Raw genomic sequence first — 20,474 nt, forward strand, 5'->3', positions numbered from 1 at the left:
TGAAAGCCTCCTCTTATCTTGCAATTTGTATGACTTTCTCTACCAGAAAACTTCATCAGACCAACTCTTGCATTAGAAAGATGATCTGAGTTTTTTCAGTTTTGATTTGACACAAATAACCTTGCTTACAAGATAAAAGACCCAACAGTCCAAAAAAATTACTCTGATGGACAACCCCTTTTCCCCCCCAAAAATAATACAGAACAACATGTTCCCACAGGTCAAAGCAGAAAAGGAGGAAGCTGCAACTTGAGCTCCTCTGACATTCTTATATATGTTGAACTAGACAGAGGACTAGCTGTGCCTGAGGTGGTAGGTCCAAGACACCTTCCTCCTCTCTTTCTGTTGCAGGTTGCAGTGATGGTAGTAGCCTGAATCTAGAGAAACTGTCAAAATAATTCCTTGTGCTGTCTAAAGATCTTCAACACCGTCCAACTTAAGTCAAACTACTTGGCTACACATACTGTGAATGAAAGTCTTTCCAGGACTTCTGTCCTACAGTTGAAAAAATAATCTCCTTTAAAAAGCATGTGCATGGCCTGAGCTTGGATCTCAGAGAGATTCAAGTTTTGGAACCACAGAAGTGTTTCCTAGAGATCTTGCTATGCTCAAAACCCTCACAGCTGCACCTGACAAACCACAGCCAGCTTGAGATCACTTCTCAGTCTCTCTCTCGGTACTAAAAAAAAATAAATTTCTATTTTCTTTCTCAGGAAAATAGCAGCCCATATATTTTAGTCAGAGTTTTGGAAGGCGAAAAAACCCCAAATTGGTACCTCTTTGAAGCAGAGACACTCACACTGTATTTGGGATCCTCTTTGAAAGCTTCACCTTTTGTGCCTGTTAAAACCAAGTATTTTGATATGAAGAACTGGGGTGGCAGCCTCTCCCTCTATTGCTTTATCACTAAGTAATACTCATGGATTTCCTTTTCACACATTTTCACCTTTCTTTTGCCACTTCCATTTTACAAAAGTGAGAGAAGGTTTTGGACACAGCAAGGAAACAAAACAAAAAAAAAAAAAAAAATAGGAGAATAAGCAGAAATGCCAAAATGGAAAAATCACATTTGGGACTTTTGTCTAATAAAACAGAAAACCATTTGCTTTGCAGCCCAAGTAAACTTCCATTTTTTTCCTGCTAATGGACGTAGGAGGTGTGCTGCTTCTGACCTGAGATGCACTGACACGAACCACCTTGGTAGACTTGTGAGCTGCAGTTCACGGATTTGAACTGGAGAGAACATTATGATAATCTAATTTGACCTCATCTGTTCTGCAGGCCATAGCACTTCCTCTTGTAATTCCTTCAGCATGTACATGCTTTCTGTCTGGGCTAAAATCTATTTTTCAAAAGCATCTATCCTAATTTAAAGACCTGAAGTGGTGGCAAATCTGAGACACACTCAGGCTTGTGGCCTGAGGGTTATGTACAAACCTTCATACCAAAGCCATCCAGCAGCCTGGATTCCCCTGTCCTCAGAAGCAGAGCATGATCTCCCCCTGAAGCCAAGATCCAAAGTGAGCTTGCCACTGGATTCTCAACAACCGACTAAAAATCACCCCTGGGACCCTGGCACCTTGAGCTTGAGGAATCCGGATTCCTCAGGATGCCTTGGTGCTCTCAGCTCTCTCCTCTCTAAGTCCTAAGTGTTCCCATGCCTTTCCTGGACAGGCAGGAGGAAAGAGGAGCAAGTTTTGTCCTGCCATATCCCAGGAAACTATGGGGCCACTTCAAAGAAAAGGGAATAGTTACAAAGCTCTTTCCTAAGAGGGTAAGTCCTCTAAAGAAATGCTTTAAAAGAGCATCCTTAACAGTTCCTTTTCACACAGTCCTGATACAATTCCATAAGCAACACTGGACCCAAGTGACTTGGAAAGTCTGAATGAAAAAACATTTTCTGAGATGAGACGACCATGACTGGAGCTTCAGGACCTCTCACTTAAAGACGCCATAAATCGAAGAGATGAAGACCACTTGTGGTGTCTGGGATACCTGTAAAGATGGGATTCTAGGAGACCTCTGAAACCTGGGAGGCCCCAACACATCATACAGAGCCACCAGGAGAGACTGTGTATCAAAATCATGTTTTCTATGAGTCACAGCTGAAATTGACAACAGGCTTTGCTTAGCTCTATAAACCATACAACAGCACATTCAGAGCTCAGAACTCCAGAGCTGAAGGCCACAAGGCTTTCCCCTGAAATGCACTCTCCCACTGATCCCGCCTATCAGCTGTACCAAGCTCTCTACTGTAGAGAATGTCTCAGGAAACAGATCTCCTGACCATGGGTGAATTATTTGAGGCTTAGTCTGGAAGATGGTTACAGGCCAGGAATGATGCTTTACACAAGAGCTCTGAGGAATCTCTCATCTGAAGTGAACAGATGAGTCAGAATAGTGCCCTGAAAATGGCAAGTCAATTTGACCAGCCCTAACGTCTCCCCATGGAAACTCCCCAGAGCCAAGGGGACAACTGCCCCAGCCTCACACAGATTTGGAGCACTGGATGCTGTCTGGCACACTGGTTTTCAGAAATGAATGGCACTGAGCTATGCAGAACAATCCCTCCTGCCTGCTCCAGAAAACAGTCTCACACAACCAGTCCTTGTCAGTCACCTGATGTCAGGACACCTCTCGGCACACAACCATTAAACAAGAGAAACATAACAGCACCCCAAATGAGCTGGAAAGGACTGCTCAGACTAGAGCAACTAGAACTGCCTGGAAACTGAGTGCTCTGTAACATGCTTCTTTGAATTAGCAGGGATACTGTCAAGGTTAAAAGGGGATTATGCCAAAGACAATTTGTTTTCCTATCAAACACATCCATCAGTAGCACAGAAGAACTTGTAAGTCAAACAGCCTTCAGACTGCACAGACACATGGACACCGCCACCTTTAGTGGTGGCACTCTTGAAGATACCATGTAAAAGCTCTTGGGGACACAACAGTTTGCCTGTTTCTTATATGGAAGAAACCACATAGGGATACCAACTGGGAAACATGAGGACATCCAACCACTTTCTCTTAGGAGTGAACAGAGTCCCACTTTGCACACCAGGACATGCAAATTTGGCTTCAGAAGCACCAAAGGTTCTGAGCAGATACTTGTCCCAAACTTTTTGCCCAAAAGTTTCAGCAATATGGAAAATCTGGTTACAAAACTCCCTTTGTTTTCACTAGTGGGCCTTAACATAACATCACCCCCTTTCAGGAAATTTCAAAAGAAAATTAATACCAAGCCTTTATCCCCACACAGCAGTTCCCATGTACCCTCCATGATCGTGATTCTGTCATCAACATTCTGGCCAGGTCACCACCCACCAAAATGTGTTCTTCCCTCCTAACTTGGCAGGCAGGTTCCAAGAGCTGCAGAACCTAACACTTCCTGCCCCAAGGAGCAAACTTACACACAACACCACTGAACAACAGTGAAACAGTCAATGTCCTGCCAAAGAGGTGACCACACTCGGCACTTGGGTACGATGATCCCCTTCAGTTCCTAATCCCATTAAAAATATTGGGATCCTTCAGTCTGATCCTGCTGATATTGCTCCTGGGGATGCTGACAATCTCCTCAGCTGGAAGACCTCAATTGAGCTCCCCCTCCAATCCTCAGATTTGGCCCAGTCTCACAATTCATACACCTGGCTGTCATGGACCATGGCACAAGTGACTTCCAGCCACAGTAACCCATCCCTCCCTGAGCCACCACTGGCCACAGAAGAGCCAGACCAGGACAAGGGACAGCCTTAATGCCAAACTTTCTTCAACTATATAAAACTTACACCACCACTTGCCCAAGACTCAGCAGGAGAAGTTTTAGGGCCAAAAGACGTATTTTTAATAAAGGTTTATTGAAAAATACATCACAACGTTTTGAGTTAGAAACAGGCCAAAATGAGAGGTTTGATAAAGCAGCCACTCTGTTATGAGTATCTACAAACCTTCCTCCAGCATTTGAACAAACTGCAAATCTATGTGCCACAAGAGGATTCTGGATAGGGAAAAATTGGAAAACCATTTTCCATAGCCAAGGTCCTAGCTACTCTGGGAACAAGGATAAACTGTTTCAAATCACCACAGGGCAGGAGTCACTGGCTGTAGCTCCTACAAGGACATTACAGCCAGCCAGCATCTGTAACTGACCTTTAATCTACTTAACCCTTGCAAAAGATTCAAGCTTCTAATCCCGCCCCCCCAAAAGTTCAGAAAACTTCTTTTGCCCCAGAAGCAACAGCTTTGATCCAACATCACTCAAGAGACTTACCTTCCCGAACTGCTCGAAATATTGTTTCACATCCTCCACAGTAGTGTTCACAGACAGACCACCCACAAATATCTTCTTCGTTCGGGTCACCATCTGGAAAAGGGAAGAACAGGAATTCACCAAATAAACCCAGAGTGAGCAGAGAACGAGACTCAAAAGGCCACTAACTCCCCTCTGCTGCCAGGAAACACTTTTCCCTTTGCTGCAGCTGAGCTTCCAACTTCTTGAAGCCCTCTGGCCAAACACAGCTGGCAGATCTGTCCCACACCAGATTCATACCCTTGCCTTCACAGATACCATAAGATGTGCCAGCACACAGACACCACCTCCTTGTCAGACAATTACCAGCCTCTCCCCTCACCAAACTGCCACCGCTCCCTTTGCACTGTGACAGCACCCCAAATGTGTGGGGCACAGCTGTCCTTTCCCCAGCCCTGCCACTTTGCACAGCCAGCCTCCTCCAGGCAACCCCAGAGGTACCTGCTCTTCTCCCAGGGTGGCAGGAGGTCTGCCAGCACAGGCAGGTTCCCCAGGCTTTGCCCTCCCACCCCACAAATTGCACAGCATTCCAGTCTGAAATAGAATAAGCCTCATTTCACTACCATTCTCCAGTCACTTAAATGGAGCCCAGTTAACACCCAGTTAAATTGCTTTTGCCTCTGCAAGAGGGTAAAGGCAAGATCCCTCTGCCACTTGTCACTGACACAGCTGGGACAAGGAAGAAAACTGACTGCCCTGAGAGGGGCCATGGCTGCCAGGCTGAGGCACATCGACATCCTTTGAACCAGCTCTCCAGCTGCATCCTCCCCTTAGCTGCTTGGCTACACCCCTGCTCTCAGAGGAACACATGGTCCTAATTACCCCAAGGAGCATAGGGCTAATCCGCAGCAATTCCCTGGCTTGGAGAGCAGCCCGTTCTAACACTAAAGCACCTTCTGTCACCAAACTGCTTAATGGAATTAACCCAATTCCTACCATGTGCTTCCTGGCTCCAGTTACTTGGGATACCTGCTCACCAATTGTTCTCAGTGCCTGAACCCCTTACTTCCCTCCCAGCACCAGTCTCCTCTTTCCTCTCTGCTTCTCAACACAGCTTCTCCCTAGCTCTTTCACCCCTAACAGCACTTGGAATTTACAGACTCCAAACTTTAAAACTCACATCCGAGAGCCAAGTTAAAGGAAGACCCAAAGTCTAAAGGCAGTCTTCAGTGTGCTGCTGGCTCCTCAGCTAAAAGTTTCTAGCTGCACACCTGGAAAGAGTTCCTGCCACTGTGCATTTTAATGCCAGAGCCTGTTGTAGGTAAGATCCAACACCAAACTCCTTTTGCCTTTTCCAGTGCTGAAGTACACAGGGGCATTTCACAAAGTGAAATCCTTCTTTCCTTTGCTGCCATACACTTATTCATCACACACAGGTGCACACACAAGACACTCTTCTACCTGTGTCTCATCACAGCATGGAGCTGTTCCATATCTCCTAAGGCCTGGAACTTCCAAACATTGTCTGCAACCTTGGAAGGACTAAGTTCACCCTGGGCAGCATTTAATCCACCAGCTCTATCTAGTGCATCCTGAAGTATAACCAAGGGGCCTCCTGGCTCCTTCAGTGCCATGCAAACTCCCAGCACTGCGCTCCAGGTGAGTCCTGAGCAAACCCCAGCGAGCAACTCTGTTGCATGCACTGGTCACCTTGCACAGAAGGACAAGTCTCACCACCACAAGGTTCACCCTTTGTGGTACAAGGACTGCCCACAGTGCTTACCTTGGGCTGTGCTCGGCGAGGGAACGCTACCTTCGGGTCAATCTGAAAGAGATGTGGGGAAGAACAGGTGAACACACTTTTCCTGCCTATTTACAAATACAGGGTTTCCCCCATATGTGCAGCTGTCTCTGCCCATGTGGCACCTTGCTAAAAACCCAAAGAATCTACCTGAGATACATAAAATGAAGCTGGCTGCAGACATCTTTCCCTCTTGGTAAGGTGTAATCCAGGGAGACTACAAGTCCCAGCATGCAGTGGTCCATCTCCTGCTGAGCACTGGGCAGATGCACTGAGAGCCCATCACATGCTGGGATTAACAGGCTGGGCTGCACCCTCCCGCTTGGCCAGCCCCTGGGTACCTTGCCTCACCAGCCTCGTATTAAAAGTGGTTTATTTTGCCTTTTTTGCTCTCACCCTTCACTCTGCTTACAAGTACGGAGTTCAGCTGGGTATTAACAAGACAGAAAAGAAACAGTGCACAAACCCCCAAACATTTCATCCCTTCAAACACAGACTGAAGTGCAGACAAAAAGAAGCAATAAAAGAGCAGACAGGATGGCACAAATTAACCCGAGGAGCCCAGGCCCCCCGGCTGCAGAGGCTTTGGCCGCAGGGATCGTGCTGCCCCTCTCCCCAGGCTGCACTGCACACAAAGCCGTGATGCCTCCCTCCCTCCCCTCCCTCCCTCCGCGGGCTGAGCCTCCATTGTGCCTGTTCAGCTTCCCTATAAACCTGCTGCTGGCCGGAGCAGCCGGGCCCCGTGCTGCCATCCAGGTGCTGCATCTTCTGCCGGGCTCAGCATGGATGAGCGCGTGCCTATATTGGCCTCACACCACCACCAGCACTACCACAAAAGCTGGGACAACACTAATGCAGCTGCAAGCCAAACACCCACAAAGCCATCTCTCCTCCTCAGCCACCACCTCTTTCTTTATAGCCTATTTTTACAGCAACTCCTGTAAAGTTACATCACAACGGGGATGATCCAGACCTACAAATCAGCTTACAAAGACCTGTGGTAAAGGCAGGTTTGGCTCATCCCCACACTTGGACCGCCTGCAGCTCGGAGGGCAGCCTGGAGCGTTGTCCCATCAGCCCAGCAGCTCCAACAGCCCAAAAGGAAGCAGTGTTTCTCCAGCTCCTCTCACTGCTTTGTTCAGCTTTCCAGCCTGGCTGCCCTCCCGTCCCGCATCCTTTTACTTGTCTCACAGCCCCGGAGCTTGGCCCCCCTGTGCCCTTCCACCAGCTCCTCTCCCTGCCTTCCCCACCTCCATCCTGACTCACAGCTTACAACATAAATAAACTCAGCACGTAGGTAAACACAGGCAAAACTGAAGAGCACAAATAAATTCAAAAATAAACCTCGCTCCCCAAGCTCCAAGCGCCAGCAGATTAGCATATCCTCCAGTGCCTCCCTGGGGCATCGGAACCGTCCAGGCCCTCCCCTCCCTAGGCACACCGCCCCCCCCCCTCCACTGCTTCCTGGCTAGTGCAGACACCCACAGCGAATTCTGAGGACAGGGGACGGCAGGAGACCAGGAGGTTGATGGCAGATAATAAGCAAAAACAATAATCTACTGTCTTTTACTTCTCAGCCAGTGTCATTCAGCTCCTGCCAATAAGATGCTTTCATACTCAGCAATGCTAAGCTCAGCCTCATTTTCTCATTACCCTGAGTGTGATCAACTGGGCAGAGATAACGTGTCCTCCTGGCTGGAGAGAGCAGGCAGTCATTTCACAAATTCTTCTGCACAACCAGCTATTGTTGCAGGTAGAGGGAGGCTGGGGTGACCGACTGCAGGCTCAGCCCTGGGAACATGCAGAGGGGAGCGAGTTTGGTGCCGGACTCAAGTTACTTAAACTGGACTGCTCCTTGGTGGCTGGAGTCTTTCATAATTAAAACAAAGGCACCAGTACCTTATTCCCTCATTTCTGGTGTTAAAATAACCCTGGAGGAATTGTGTTTCAGTGTCACCTACTGACGTAATAGATCCTTTTTACAAACCCAGATAGAAATCTGCTAAGAGCATTCAGAATTGCTCAGATTGTATCCAAAAAACAAAACCCCAGATCAGGCTGCAGTGAATGGAAGTCACCTGAGCTCAAACTGCTTCCAGTTCACCCCACAAGGCTTTGGGCATAAGGAATTCCACCGAAGTTGCAGGTGTACCAACAGGCCAGCCAGGTCCTCAGTAATGCTCTTCAGGCCACCTCCAGTCCCATTTCATAGCTTAGGTCACGTAACTCCTGTGTTAACCTAGCTGGTATCAGTGTCCCAAAGCAGAGGGAGGGCTGGGAAGGACCTGTGAGACGTCAGGTCCAGGTTTGTTCTCTCACTGTACCTCTGTCACTACCTCTGCCCTGCTGGTCTGCACTGCCAGGGAGCTGCAGATCACTCCCTCCACAACAGACAAACCCAGTAAAAACTCAACAATGGCAACAAAGAAACGATGGGATGACCCAGCACTGCCAAGTGCTCTTCCCAGAGCAAGTAAAGAAGCAGCTCAAGGCAGCAACCAGCTGCAGCTTTACAAAGTCAAGCAAATCTTTTACCTTGAGACTGTAAAGCCAATTCTCATATCAAGTATTTTCAAAAATAAGCCTGTAGTCTGCTGCTATCTAGCTTACAAACAAAGAAGAGTCTGAAAAGAATAAGGCTGCCCCGAAGAATCAGGCCAACCGCCTTCATTAGGGTAGGAAGAATCAGAAAACAATAAAGCAACAAGTTGATCAGACACTGTCTATCAAATGCTGTTTGCCAGGAGACACCAAGCCCCATGAGAAGGCTGTCCTGACAGGACACCAGGCCTTTTCCTGCAAAGTTTCATAAAACTCTAAATTAAGATTTAGATGAGTTTGTGTCCTTTAACCCACGACTCAGCAGAGCCTTTCACCTAGCAGAGAAAAGGCATATGGAGGTTCCAGGTGCTCCCACAAGACCAACCTCTCATGAGGCAAAACACACCAAAACATCTGACCCACCTGAAAACTGCACTAAACAAAAAATAAGAAGGAAGGGGGAAGAGGATCAAAGTTCCTAACAAAGAAGACCCTGGCGAAACTGTCCCCATTCTCTTTGCCGCGCCGGCAGGGCGAGCGGAGCAGATGCAGCAGGGAATTTCAATGGCTGGCCGGTCCCCACGCGCCCCACACCACGAGGCTCTTCTGTTCTCCTGCAGCACCCAGCGTCCCTCCCTGCCCGCCTGGGCTGCACCACAGGCTGCACAGCACCTTCGCACAGCCCGCAGCGGCGGCTTGCGGAGAAGAATGGACAACGTGGATTTCAGCTCACTCCTAGCTCTGAAACACTTCCAGGATTACTGCTACAACAGACATCCATCACTTGCATTTTCAAGAGGGGTCTACACCAGCCCACAGACTCATGACAGGACTAGCTGATCAGACACTGTGTTTACACAGGCTAGTTAAAAAAAAACCAAACAAAAAAAAACCACCCTAGGCCCTCCTCAAAAGACATTCCTGTAACCCCCCCTCCCGTTCAGAGCAAAATTCACTTTACATCACTTCTGGAAGGAGGAGGGCTGGGAGTCCTGGGCACCCAGCCTCAGCCAGGAAGGCTGGGGTGGGTTTAAGCAGGAGCTCCCGTGGGGAGGAAGGACCTATGCACATCAAAGGGAGCGATCCAGGCAGTTAAACAGGAACAGACATAAATCTTGCTGCAACTCACGCCGTAAACCCTAAGAAAGAGGGTCTCACTCTCCCGCCCTCCTTCTAGCAAGATAAAGACTAGGATGCCTGGGCCACGCGCTGCAAGAAATAAAACTCTACGTTTGGACTCCTCAGCAGCCCTTGCCTGAAGCCAGAACATGCCCCATCACCATGCCATCCTCTTGCAGCCCCAGCCACTCCCCCATCCCTACCCTCACCTTCACCCCAGGGCAGCAATAAGGAAAAGGAATTCAGGGGAACGCAAGTCACTAAAACTAAAAGAAGGGACCTCCCACTCAGACATCTCACCTCCACCCCTCAAAACAGTCTGCACATCTCATGAGCACCACAGATTCACAAGGCAGGACCCACCACACCACGCCACTAGTCCAGTGAGCTACCAAATCTTTCTGCTGGCCCAGCTGGGGCTCCTCATCCCCCAAACTTGCAGAGTGAGGGCTGGAGCCGCAAACACTCCGAGAGGCTGGTGATGGCCCACACGGCAGGCACTGGCCACACTTGGAGACAATAAAGTCCTGAGCCTCCATGACCATTACAAAAACTTCACCTGGGAAACCACAAGAGAGTCTCTGGGGTGCACAGAACGAGAGCTCTCTGCCAGGAAGGGGGTGGGGAATAGGCCACGGTGGCCAGGGTAGCAGGGCCTGGGCACTGGGGAGCAGCACCCCGAGGAGGGATCAGCGCTCGGCAGCACACAGGATGAAAGGGCGGCTTCCCTCTCTCCAAACACAGCCACATCTTATTTCCCGGGCTAAATCCTCATCCCAAACGTGTTCAGGTGTCCCAGCTCCGAAAGGGATACAGTCACTGCCCGGATGGGCCTTGAAACCAGCAGGCGAGATGAAAACCATCACCAAGATCCACAGACCCACACCAGGAAACGGCACACGGTGAGCCCGGTGCTTGGGCGGCAGCTAGGCTACCCGCCGGCAAGTGGGACAGAAAAGAGAACGATTGATCCGTATCAGGAATCAATAGTTTACAACCTCTAACTGGAAATCAAACACTACAATCGACGGCTGCTCCGAGCACAGCCGTTCCGCCGGCAAATGCACCCCTGAGATGAGAGAAGTCATCTCACCGTCTTGGAGTCCAGTTCATGTCTGGATTGGGCCAGGACCTTGTCGACGCCAGCCTGGTCCATGAACGTGACGAACCCGAAGCCCCTGAGCCCCGCAGCCCGGGCAGAAGAGGGGATGAGGAGAGAAGAGAGAAAGTTGGTTAAAGTGGCGGCCGGGCCGCGGCGGGGGCGAAGGGAAGCGCGGGCCCGGCCTCTCACCTGGATCTCTTTGTCAGCGGGTCCCGCATCACCAGGCACTCCTTCACCTCGCCGAACTGGCTGAAGTACTCCCGCAAGCCCTCTGCAAGCACAGCAGCCACCATGGGTGTCCCGTCCTGTCCCGGTCCGGCCCGGCCCCGCCGCCCCCCCCCGGGCTCAGCCCCAGCTCCGCCACCCCCGGCCCCGGCGGCAGGTGCGGGGCCCCGCGGCGCTCACCTTGCGTGGTCTGCCAGCTCAGTCCCCCGATGAACATTTTGCTGCGGGAGAAAGGGGAGAGCCGTGAGCGGGGCCACGCCGGGGGGCCGCGGCACCCCGCGGGGGTGGCGGCGGCGGCGGCGGGGCCGCGCGGGGAGGGGAGGGCGCGGATCGGCCATGTTGGCAGCGGCACCGCCGCCGCTGCTGCCGCCGCCGCCGCGCCTGCCCGGGCCGGGCGGCCGGGGCCGGGGGAGGGGGCGGCCGCGGCCGGACCGGGGGGGGCGGTGGGGGCGGCCGGCGGCAGCCGCCACGGAGGTACCAGGGGTCGTGCGGGGAGTCCGGGGAGGCGAGGCCGGGCTGGCTGCCGTCTGTCTCCATTCGGACCTCTTCTCCCTGCGAGGAGCGGCGCCGCACTCCCGGGGCAGATGAGCGCTGGAAAAGGGGCCGGACGGACAGGCCATGCTGCCCCCTCCCCCGACCCCTCTCCGCCGGGCGGGGAGGGAGCGAGGGAGGAGGGCCCGGCGGGCACAACCTGCCCGGCTCCTCCCACCCCCGCCGGCCCGCCGGCCGCCCTGCGCATAAAACCCGCCGGCGGCACCGGGGCCGAGTGCTGGGAGCCGCGCCCGCACCGCGCTGGGGGAGAGCGCTCGACCCCGGGCACGGCGGCGGCAGGAGCAGCCTGGGAGCTCGCAGCCGCTTTGTCCCCGGCCGCGCCGCCCGCACCTGCCCCGGGGCGGTGGACAAAGGGCGATGGAGCCAGGCCCGGCCCGGTGCGCTCGGGCTCGCTGCGGCGGACCTCGGAGACCCCGGCCCTGTTCCTCCCGGCGTTTCGCCGCCGCCGAGGGCGCTTCCAGGTCGGGACCAGGACTGCCCTGCTCACCCCGGGACCCTGACCGGGCAGCGGGGAGTTGAGGCACCTTCCCGGAGCCCTGGTACCTCTGTGCCCCCTGGCAGCCCAAGGGGACCCTGCAGGGGTCAGGGACTCCCCGGCCTCGCCGCTTGCTGCCTCGCAAGGCAGTGCCCAGGCTGCAGGACTCGGGGCAGAGCTGCTGCTGGGTACCGCGAAGCCCCGTAGAGCCCCGCAGCACCAGGTATGCACAGCCCAGCCGCTCTCCTCTGCCCGCGGCTCACTGGGAAGGGGGTAGGCTGGTCCCCAAGGCACCGCGCAGTTTCTTGCTCATTCAGGCTGACAGACTCGTGCTGAGCTCCATTCGAGTTCCACTGCCACACAAGTTCATTCACATGCTGCTTCTCGAGCAGGTCTGTGCACTCCGCCTCTGCTCTTGGGCAACCTAGCCTGGGTGGCTGGAGGAGCTCAGCGAGGAACAAATGAAATACCTGTAAAGTTGGAGTCAAGAGGAGAGCTGAAACCTTGCCTGACTGCACCAAACATCTCTCTGGGAGAAGGCACTTATTTGCATCTGTGGCATCAGAACAGTGCAGTGCTAAAAACCTCTGGTGACAGTTCTGTGACCCCTTCTCATGTCAAGAGGGTATCACTGGATTCCAGGCATATGCCTCCAAGTACCAAATACTCCCCACAGGCATCCCTGGCTCTGCTCCTTCCAGCATGGGTCCCCCCTGTGCCCTCTCACTGCCTAAAGCAAGGTATTGACAGCTCAGGTCGGTGCCATCCTCATTTGACCTTTCTTCCCCTTTTCTCATGACTGTTTTTCCACGTCCCAATATGCATCCTCTCCTTCCTGAACAGGAACCACTACACCTTTGTTTTAACAATATTTTGCAATTGTGTTTCTGTTACATGGGCTGCAACACTGAGTTAAATTCATCCTCTGGCCATTAGCTCTGCTAAACCACCATTCACTCACTCCATTTCCTGAGCTGGTTCAGCTGTGTCCTGGCCCTGTGCTTGGGCCCAGCAGCACACTCAACACAGAGACTTGGTAGTCACCACTGGGAACTGAGCAATGCAGCATCCCAGCTCCTGCTGCCACCGGTCCAGGCTGAGCTGCTTCTCCAGACAAACCCACTCTTCATTCCACAGGGCTCAAGTCATCACTTTGGGTGGAGGTGCCCTGAGAGGCAGCAGGGCTGGTGCAGCAGGGAAATATAAATAATGACATGCAGAGGTGGTACTGCAGCTGGCTGTGACAGGCAGGAGTGCAGATCCAGTGGAAGCAGCGGGGCTGAGGCAGCATCCCAGCCATCTCCCCTTACATGTCCTGAGGAACCTGGACAAAGCTGGGCTACCAGAGCCACCACAGCCACCTGCCATACTGCCCAATCTCACTGATGTTTTGCTCCTTTCCAACACCTGCTCTCTCTCATTTGGAGGGGAAATACTTTAAAGGGGGAACTAACTAACAATTTCAAGTTACCTGGCACAGGTTTTGTGTTCCATGATTGCCCAACTTAGGCACACTACTAATGCTAATTAAAAACAAGAAAGAGGGGGGAAAAAAACCAAACAAGAGCTCAGTGTTGGACTTGCTAAAGGATAATATCTCTTGGTTTGCCACCAGTGCATTACTATAATTTTAAGCATGTTATTTTTAAGACATTACAGGTTGAGCACTGTGAGGGACATTGTTAAAATGCTTTATTGTATCTTTTTTAATGTTTATTATTTTATTCAGTTTTTCTCCACCAAAATAATATTGGAGGGGAGAACAGGATCAATATGAGTTAACATCTGTGAAGATCAGAGGAAAAAAAAATTGAGCCTTCAGGAAGATTTGGATGGAGGATGTGGTTGGACTTGCATCACTGATAATGACACAGTAACCAACCATGTAACTTATTCTGAGGTTGTTTCCAAATAATACACATGATATTTTGTACTTCCACCTTAGGACCCCAAAGTGCTTTGTAAGTATCAATTCATTTATCTCTGTAATGCAAAGGACAGTAGGTCTTGAAAAATCTGCTGATTAGTGACAGTAGGAAGCTTTCCTCACAGAGAAGTAAATATATAAAACATTCCAGACCTTATGATTGGAAAGATGATCTGCTGAATATAAAATAATGCAGCATTGTATTCCTGGGGCTACAGACAGACAGCTGTAGTGCCTCTGTGGCTGCTGCTGAGAGGTTGCCAAACACCAGCGAGATTAACAAAACTGCTCAGTTTTCTTGCTGCTATTCAGTGTCTCATGTGTGGTAGAGTGACACTATCAAAATCATGTCCACTTCCTGCTGAGGAGGATGATTGGCAAAGCTCTGCCCAGCACCAGTGGCAGACACTGGAGTTATTCATGGTGAGAGGGAGGTTCCAAAATGTGGAGGTTAGGGGAGGGTCAGGGAGAGCAACCGCCTCTTTTCCTCCCTCATCATATAAAGCTCAAGGAGAGATTCATCTTGGAGACCTGTCTCTAGCTGGGAGGTTTTGGCAGTCAGGAACTATGAAAAGTTTCACTTTTCATTTAGTTTGGACAGTTAATAAACAAATTTGAACTGGAATTCAAATAACTTTTGTAACACTTGCATTGAGAGGCTGAAGATGCAAACCTCAAAGGTATTAACTGTGGCTCCGTAGGCAGCCTGGCAGCATTGCTTGGCTCTGGCAGTGGCTTCTGTGGTTCTCACGCCTGCTTTAGGAAGGATGCTGACCCTCTGGAAAGGCTGATGGCAAAACCTTGCTAGCCCATGCATGAAGCAGTCAGGGGTATCTATCTCGAAGAGAACCCACTGTTCCAGCAACCACCTGCCTGGCAGGAGCTGGCTTGGGGCAGGAGTCAGGCACTCAGGCAGAGGAGTTATTTAAGGAAATTAAATTGTTTTGATTCCACTCAGGTGGGAGGGAGGGACAGAGTCAGCAATAGGAAGAGATGAATGACTGCAAATGCACCAAGGTTTTGTTTTCATATAAGAAACCTCAGGGAGCAAGATTCATGAGGTAGAAAACTGTTGACATGGTGCAGAACATTGAAGAAAGAGGATGGGTGGGAATACAGTAGAGGAACAGGGTAGCACGCAAGGGAAACATAGGTGTTAATAAAGAGCAGGAGAAAGTGGGATAGGAAGAGTAAACAGAAACAATTGGGATAACTGGAAAAGGAGTGAGGGAGGAAAGAGGAGGAGACCACCCCAATTACCACAAAGCAGCAAGAGGGATTGGAACCTCACAGGGAAAAAAAGGGAAAGAAGTGTGCAGGGGATGAAACATAAAGCATCAAGAGAACTTGCAGCGTAGTAAATTCAGTGTAGGGATTCAGCATAAAATAGCAAAACCAGAGAGGCCTCTGAAGGACAGTAGGAGATTGCAGGCTTCCACCCGCTGTCCTAGAAATGATGGCTAAGGGAAAAATCAGAGAGCCCTGCCTGCTATTCTCCCTCTCTACAAACTGAAAACTACTACGTGGCGTCTAGTCTCCATGATCCTATCTAAATCAGTCCAGCAAATGAGGGAGGAAGCCCTGGCTGCTGAGCTCTAACACAAGAGCTGTTCCATGCATGGAGTGTGCCCAGCACCACACCAGCCCAGGTGCCACTTCTCTGCAGTAACCTGCAAAGGATCCCCCCTCCCCAAAAAGGAGATGGAAATATTTTTCATTTCCCATTAATTTATTTTTTTAATACTCAAAAAATTGCATATAAAGTGACAGAAAGCAACAACAGATACAAAAAACAAGACCTCTCTTCTCAAAAGTGCCCTGAGCTCTACCTTCCCTCTAACCTCTTAGTTACCATTTGTCCCAGCCTTCCATCAGTCACTGCTTTCTGCTCCATCCTTTCTCCTAACCCCTTCCCAGTCTTCATTTCCTACGGGAAAGGGACTTTTCTTAGAACATCCACTGTTAAGAGGCTCTTCCCCAGATGAGAAAGCAGAGCATTGCCTCCCATTCTTCCCCTACTCACCTCAGAGTATCCATGGTGGGATACAGAGGGACTCATTTTCCCACCATTATAAAAGAGAGATGAGGATGGATGCAACCAAAATCCACGAGGTGTGCTGGACTCTTTTAAAGAAGCTTGATGAAATTGTTTCTTGTGCTCAGTGAAGGTAAGGCACTAGGTTTAGTTGACACAGAAAGAGATAAATGTTAGCTATCAGGAGGAAACTAGCAACTATAAGGATGGCTAAAGATGGGAGAGGGGAGCCAGGAAGGCCAGGGAATTTCCATTCATGAACATATTTAAGAATAAATTAAATGTCAGTTTGGTAATTACATCCCATTTTGTTCTTGCACATTGCCTGCATAGATGGAGCCTAGAGAAGAGGAATAACAGAGAATTTAAAGACTTTGGTCTGTGGGTTCATATCAGGGCAAGAAAGAGTGCAGCACAGGGCAGGGCTGACCAAATACGACCAGGACTGAGATGTTGGGGAAAAAGCTGGGTGAAGAGTGATAACAGAAAAAGTTCTGTGTCAGGTTTGAGAGTGGCCTTATACAAGTACCTTATACAAAAGGGATTTCTGTATTAACATTTTTAAAAAGTATTAAAGTTCTGAATTTAAAATAAAATCCTGTGTCCCAGTGGAAGAGGGGCAGGGTGAGCCCCAAAAACACCACCACAGCCAACACAACATTTCCAGTGTCTCCTTGCAGTGACACTGCTGGTGCCTGGCTGCCCAGAGTGCTGGGTCTCCAGCACCAGCTCCTCAGGCAGTGATGCTGCACTATCTGTGGACCTGCACATCCTCTGCAGGTCTGATGCATGTGTGAATTATTAATCGGGGATGTAGTCAGCACCATGTCAAAGACCTCTAAAATCTGCCTCAAAGGAGGTAGAGTCCAAGAGAATAGAGGAACAAGGGGAGAACAGGACTCAGGGGAAGGACTGGATTCCCTGCTGAGATGCTTGCAGAAGGCAGAAATCTGGGTCCTGGCACTGTCTCAGAGCAGCACCAGAAGGAAGCACTCAGAGGAGCAAACAGAGAACTTTTGGCTCAACACATGAACAGGAGCTGAGCAAGCAGAAGCTGTTTCTTCATCCCCTTTCTTTCAGGACATAATCGATTTCCTACCTCTGCTATAGCACTCGCACTGGCTTTTAACTCTCCCATTTCTTCAAGACTTATTTTCTAATCTAAGATGATGGGACCTCTGTTCCACAAATCCCAACAGCACTTCTCAGAGGATGACATTATAGCATTCAGGTACTATGATAGTGTAAAATAACTGGGGCTAAGTAACTGTTAAACTTAACAGCACAACATTGAGAAGGTTTACAGATTATTTGGAGGAAAGAACAGAAAAGAGTAGCTTTAAAATCCAGGGTGCATGCCGGAGCTCCTGAGATGAGAAAGGTTCAGACCAAGGCAAGTATACAGGACAGAAATACACACTGTAAATCTTCCTAAGCAGCTCAGCCTGTCCTGGTTCCTCAAGGTTTTGCCAAGGTATTTTGTTTGTACTTGTCACATGACTTACATCAGACATCACATCCTAATCAAGATAGACACCAGTGTCTTCCCAGGCAAAGCTCCCATCCTCAGATTGCAGGAGAGGCTTAGCTGCTCTGTACACGTCACTCTTGCCTGAGCCTCCTCCCTGCTGAAGGGGAAAGGAGGCAAGAGACTGCTAGGGTCCAGGTGCACTTGTGGTCAGTCATTTCTGGTCATTCTCCTGTTTGCAGTAGAACAGGCTACTGCAAGGCACAAACTCACCCAGTGTGTGTTAGAACTGTTTTACAACAGCAGTGCACCCAGCACAGATGCTCTGCAGAAGGAATGGTGTCCACCAGAGAGGGAGGGCTTCCCTCACCCCAGGGCACATCTTCACTCAGGCTTACAGGCTCCCAATCCTTCCAGGCTAGGGAATGTGAAATGAGATGGCTGTTACTAAATACTCTAGTTTCAGAAAACTTCACCAGCTTTTAAATATGTCTGGAACTAGAAAAGGTGCAAAATCTGTTCTTTGGTCCCAAGACATAGCGATTCCCCTGCCCACACACTCTGCAAGCTGACCTCTAACTGAAGAGAAGCTCTTATTCTGTACTGCTCAAAGTCTAGTGGGAAATACTTCACTCATGCTGCTACTTGTCCATTCTTGCCCATCTTTTTCTCACTTTTCACAGCCTTTAAGCATTTATCTTTTCACGCCTTTGCCTGCTGTGGATTTCCCTTAAGGCTGATTTTGCTACTTTTGGGTCCTTATGCCTTTTTTTTTTTTTTTTTTTTTTGGTTCCAAGCAGAAATTTCCCCACCTACCTCATGCCCGTGCAGTTCCATGAGCTAAAGTAAACTGAGTCACTGATCCTTTTCCCACCAGGAGTAAGTAGTGATTCTCAAACTGTATTCCTCACATCTCCCAGCTGGCTGGTGGCCAAGGCACTGCAACAGCTATGGACCAGCTCCCTCTGAAGTAAATGGCCAAGGCATTATTTAGCACAAGGCTAAGACAGATAACATGGAGATACTCCTTCAAAAGCAGGGACACGGAGGAGCAGCAGGAAACCTCTCTCACAGAGGAGGTGTGAAATATATATTGAAACCATCCCTTTAGTAAAAGTTTGAATGAAACATTAACCTCTAAAATTCAAAGTTTCTGTCAGATACATGAAACAAAATGGAGAATAGTAACATTAAACATTAAAGTAACATTATTATAGTAACATTAAAAAACGCTTAAGGCTCAGACAAAAACGTTTTAAGATTTTAGTTCTCCCTGCCATATTCCCAATTATTCAATGAGCAATTCTACACTCCTTTTTGCAGGAATGACCAGTGCCTTTTCAGAGACAGAAGAAAGGACTCTCATGAGTTACACGTGAAATAGAGGGATCATACTCTGGTTTAAGACATCTTGACTCACTGGACTTGTAATCTGATTATACGGGTGTTTTTGGAATCCCTGTGCAGTATGTTCTACCCTGCTCCAGCCTTTCCCTTCTGGAGGTAACCAGGTTTACTGCTTCACAGACACCCTTGGAGTTTGGAAACTGCCCACTTGTGATGGATGGAAAAAGTGAGGCGACTTCCAAAACTTCCCACTGATTTTAAATGTTTGAGTCAAGAAGCTGGAAATGAGTAAACATTCCTCTTCCAAAGAAGGCCTGGGAAAGCTCTTAGCACACAGCATTTTCTGCAAAACAAGCTCGTGGTGTCCCATGGTGCACACCCAGGGTCTGGGTTTTTTAGTGGCACAGGTGACCAGGTCAAAAGCATAACGCTCAGTAATTTATACCTTCTCTATGTTTTTAGCTGCAATGCGTCCTGGCCTCTGTTTACTTGCACTCTGCTGGATACCCCGGAAACCAGTAGGAGTGTTTTGCTCCCTCAAGTGTTACAATGTTCCTGTAACAGAAAGTGTATTTAAATCACCTTTTTAAGGTTGAATCTAAAAGGGCCTCTCTGGTGTTTGAAGAAACCTGTGAATAGAACAGACAGCTGCTGGTAGAGCAGCTCTGGAGTAAAACAAGTTGCTGAAGTAGAAAAGCTGTCTTACACACTCCTGCTGTCAGGCAAAGCATGCTCAAATGTGTTGGTCATTCTGGAGCCTTGAAAGCAATGCAGTGTCTGGTAAACTCACTCCCAGATGCTGGGAGAACAGGGAATTGTGGGAGACAGTGTAAGATGGGGAGGGATTTACAGAGAAAAAGCAAATCAATGAAAGTTTGTTCAGCCTTACTTCCCTTCTGGTTTGTTTGTAGTGAAGCTGCAGTAGGAAAAATGTTAAGATTTTATGCTTGTGTTGCTTTAAGGACAGGAATGCTGGAAACAGAGGTATTTGATACCTTTGCTGCTAATTACAGTGCAAGCTCCCAGTGTCCTGACAATGCCCTTGTCCCTGACCTGGAGGGGCCTCACTGTCTCAGGGTCAGCTGTAATTTAGTTTCAGGTCAGACCTGGGACTCTCCTGCCAAACTAACTGCACTTTGTTTTGAAGTAGAGACCATTTACTAGTAAATCTAAGACCATCAAACTCATTTCACTAACAAGAAACAGGAACAAAGTGCAGAGCCCCTGAGACGAAGGTCAGTGTTAGACACAGGGAGAGTTCAGCTGCATCATGAAGGAAGGGGCTGTTCTGCCCACCGAGCCTCACAACCACAGGAGCTCAGATCTTCTGCTCTCTTCAATTAAGCAAGTTTATTACAGACAAGCCTAGGGACCAACAAAGCCATGCCAGGTCCTGTGAGCAGCACCAGCACTGTCAGGCCCCGCCTTAGAGCACTGCTACACAATTTTTCCATTTCACAGGAGGCTCCAGAGGAGCGAGCTCTTCAGTAAAGTCATAAGTTGTGCTGCTCCTAACTCTTTCTCACAAATTGGCCAGGTGATATGGGCAAAGAAAATTCTCTTTTACTACTTGAAAACCAAGGGGTTTTCTCCCTACCAAGAAAAAAAGAAACAAAAAAAACCAAAAAAA

General features: G+C 49.5%; 1 protein-coding gene across 11 annotated transcripts in view; it reads right to left on the reverse strand.

Moving 5' to 3' along the window:
- Positions 1–20,474, reverse strand: part of MSI1 (musashi RNA binding protein 1) — a 74,547-nt gene that overhangs the window by 18,600 nt on the left and 35,473 nt on the right. For 7 of the 11 annotated variants that reach the window (XM_015644091.3, XM_015644089.3, XM_015644092.3 and 4 more), the window contains 5 exons: positions 11,221–11,261; positions 11,005–11,086; positions 10,807–10,891; positions 6,036–6,077; positions 4,274–4,366 (listed from right to left, as the gene is read on the reverse strand). In XM_015644091.3, the coding sequence (XP_015499577.1) occupies positions 4,274–4,366; positions 6,036–6,077; positions 10,807–10,891; positions 11,005–11,086; positions 11,221–11,261 (343 nt within the window). Of the gene's footprint in view, positions 1–4,273; positions 4,367–6,035; positions 6,078–10,806; positions 10,892–11,004; positions 11,087–11,220; positions 11,262–11,518; positions 11,741–20,474 lie in introns of those variants that run through there. The other 4 variants (XM_015644100.3, XM_015644097.3, XM_015644099.3 and 1 more) reach the window with 3 other exon arrangements.

The sequence above is a fragment of the Parus major genome, chromosome 15 (genome assembly GCF_001522545.3).
Source record: "Parus major isolate Abel chromosome 15, Parus_major1.1, whole genome shotgun sequence".
Lineage (NCBI taxonomy): Eukaryota > Metazoa > Chordata > Aves > Passeriformes > Paridae > Parus > Parus major.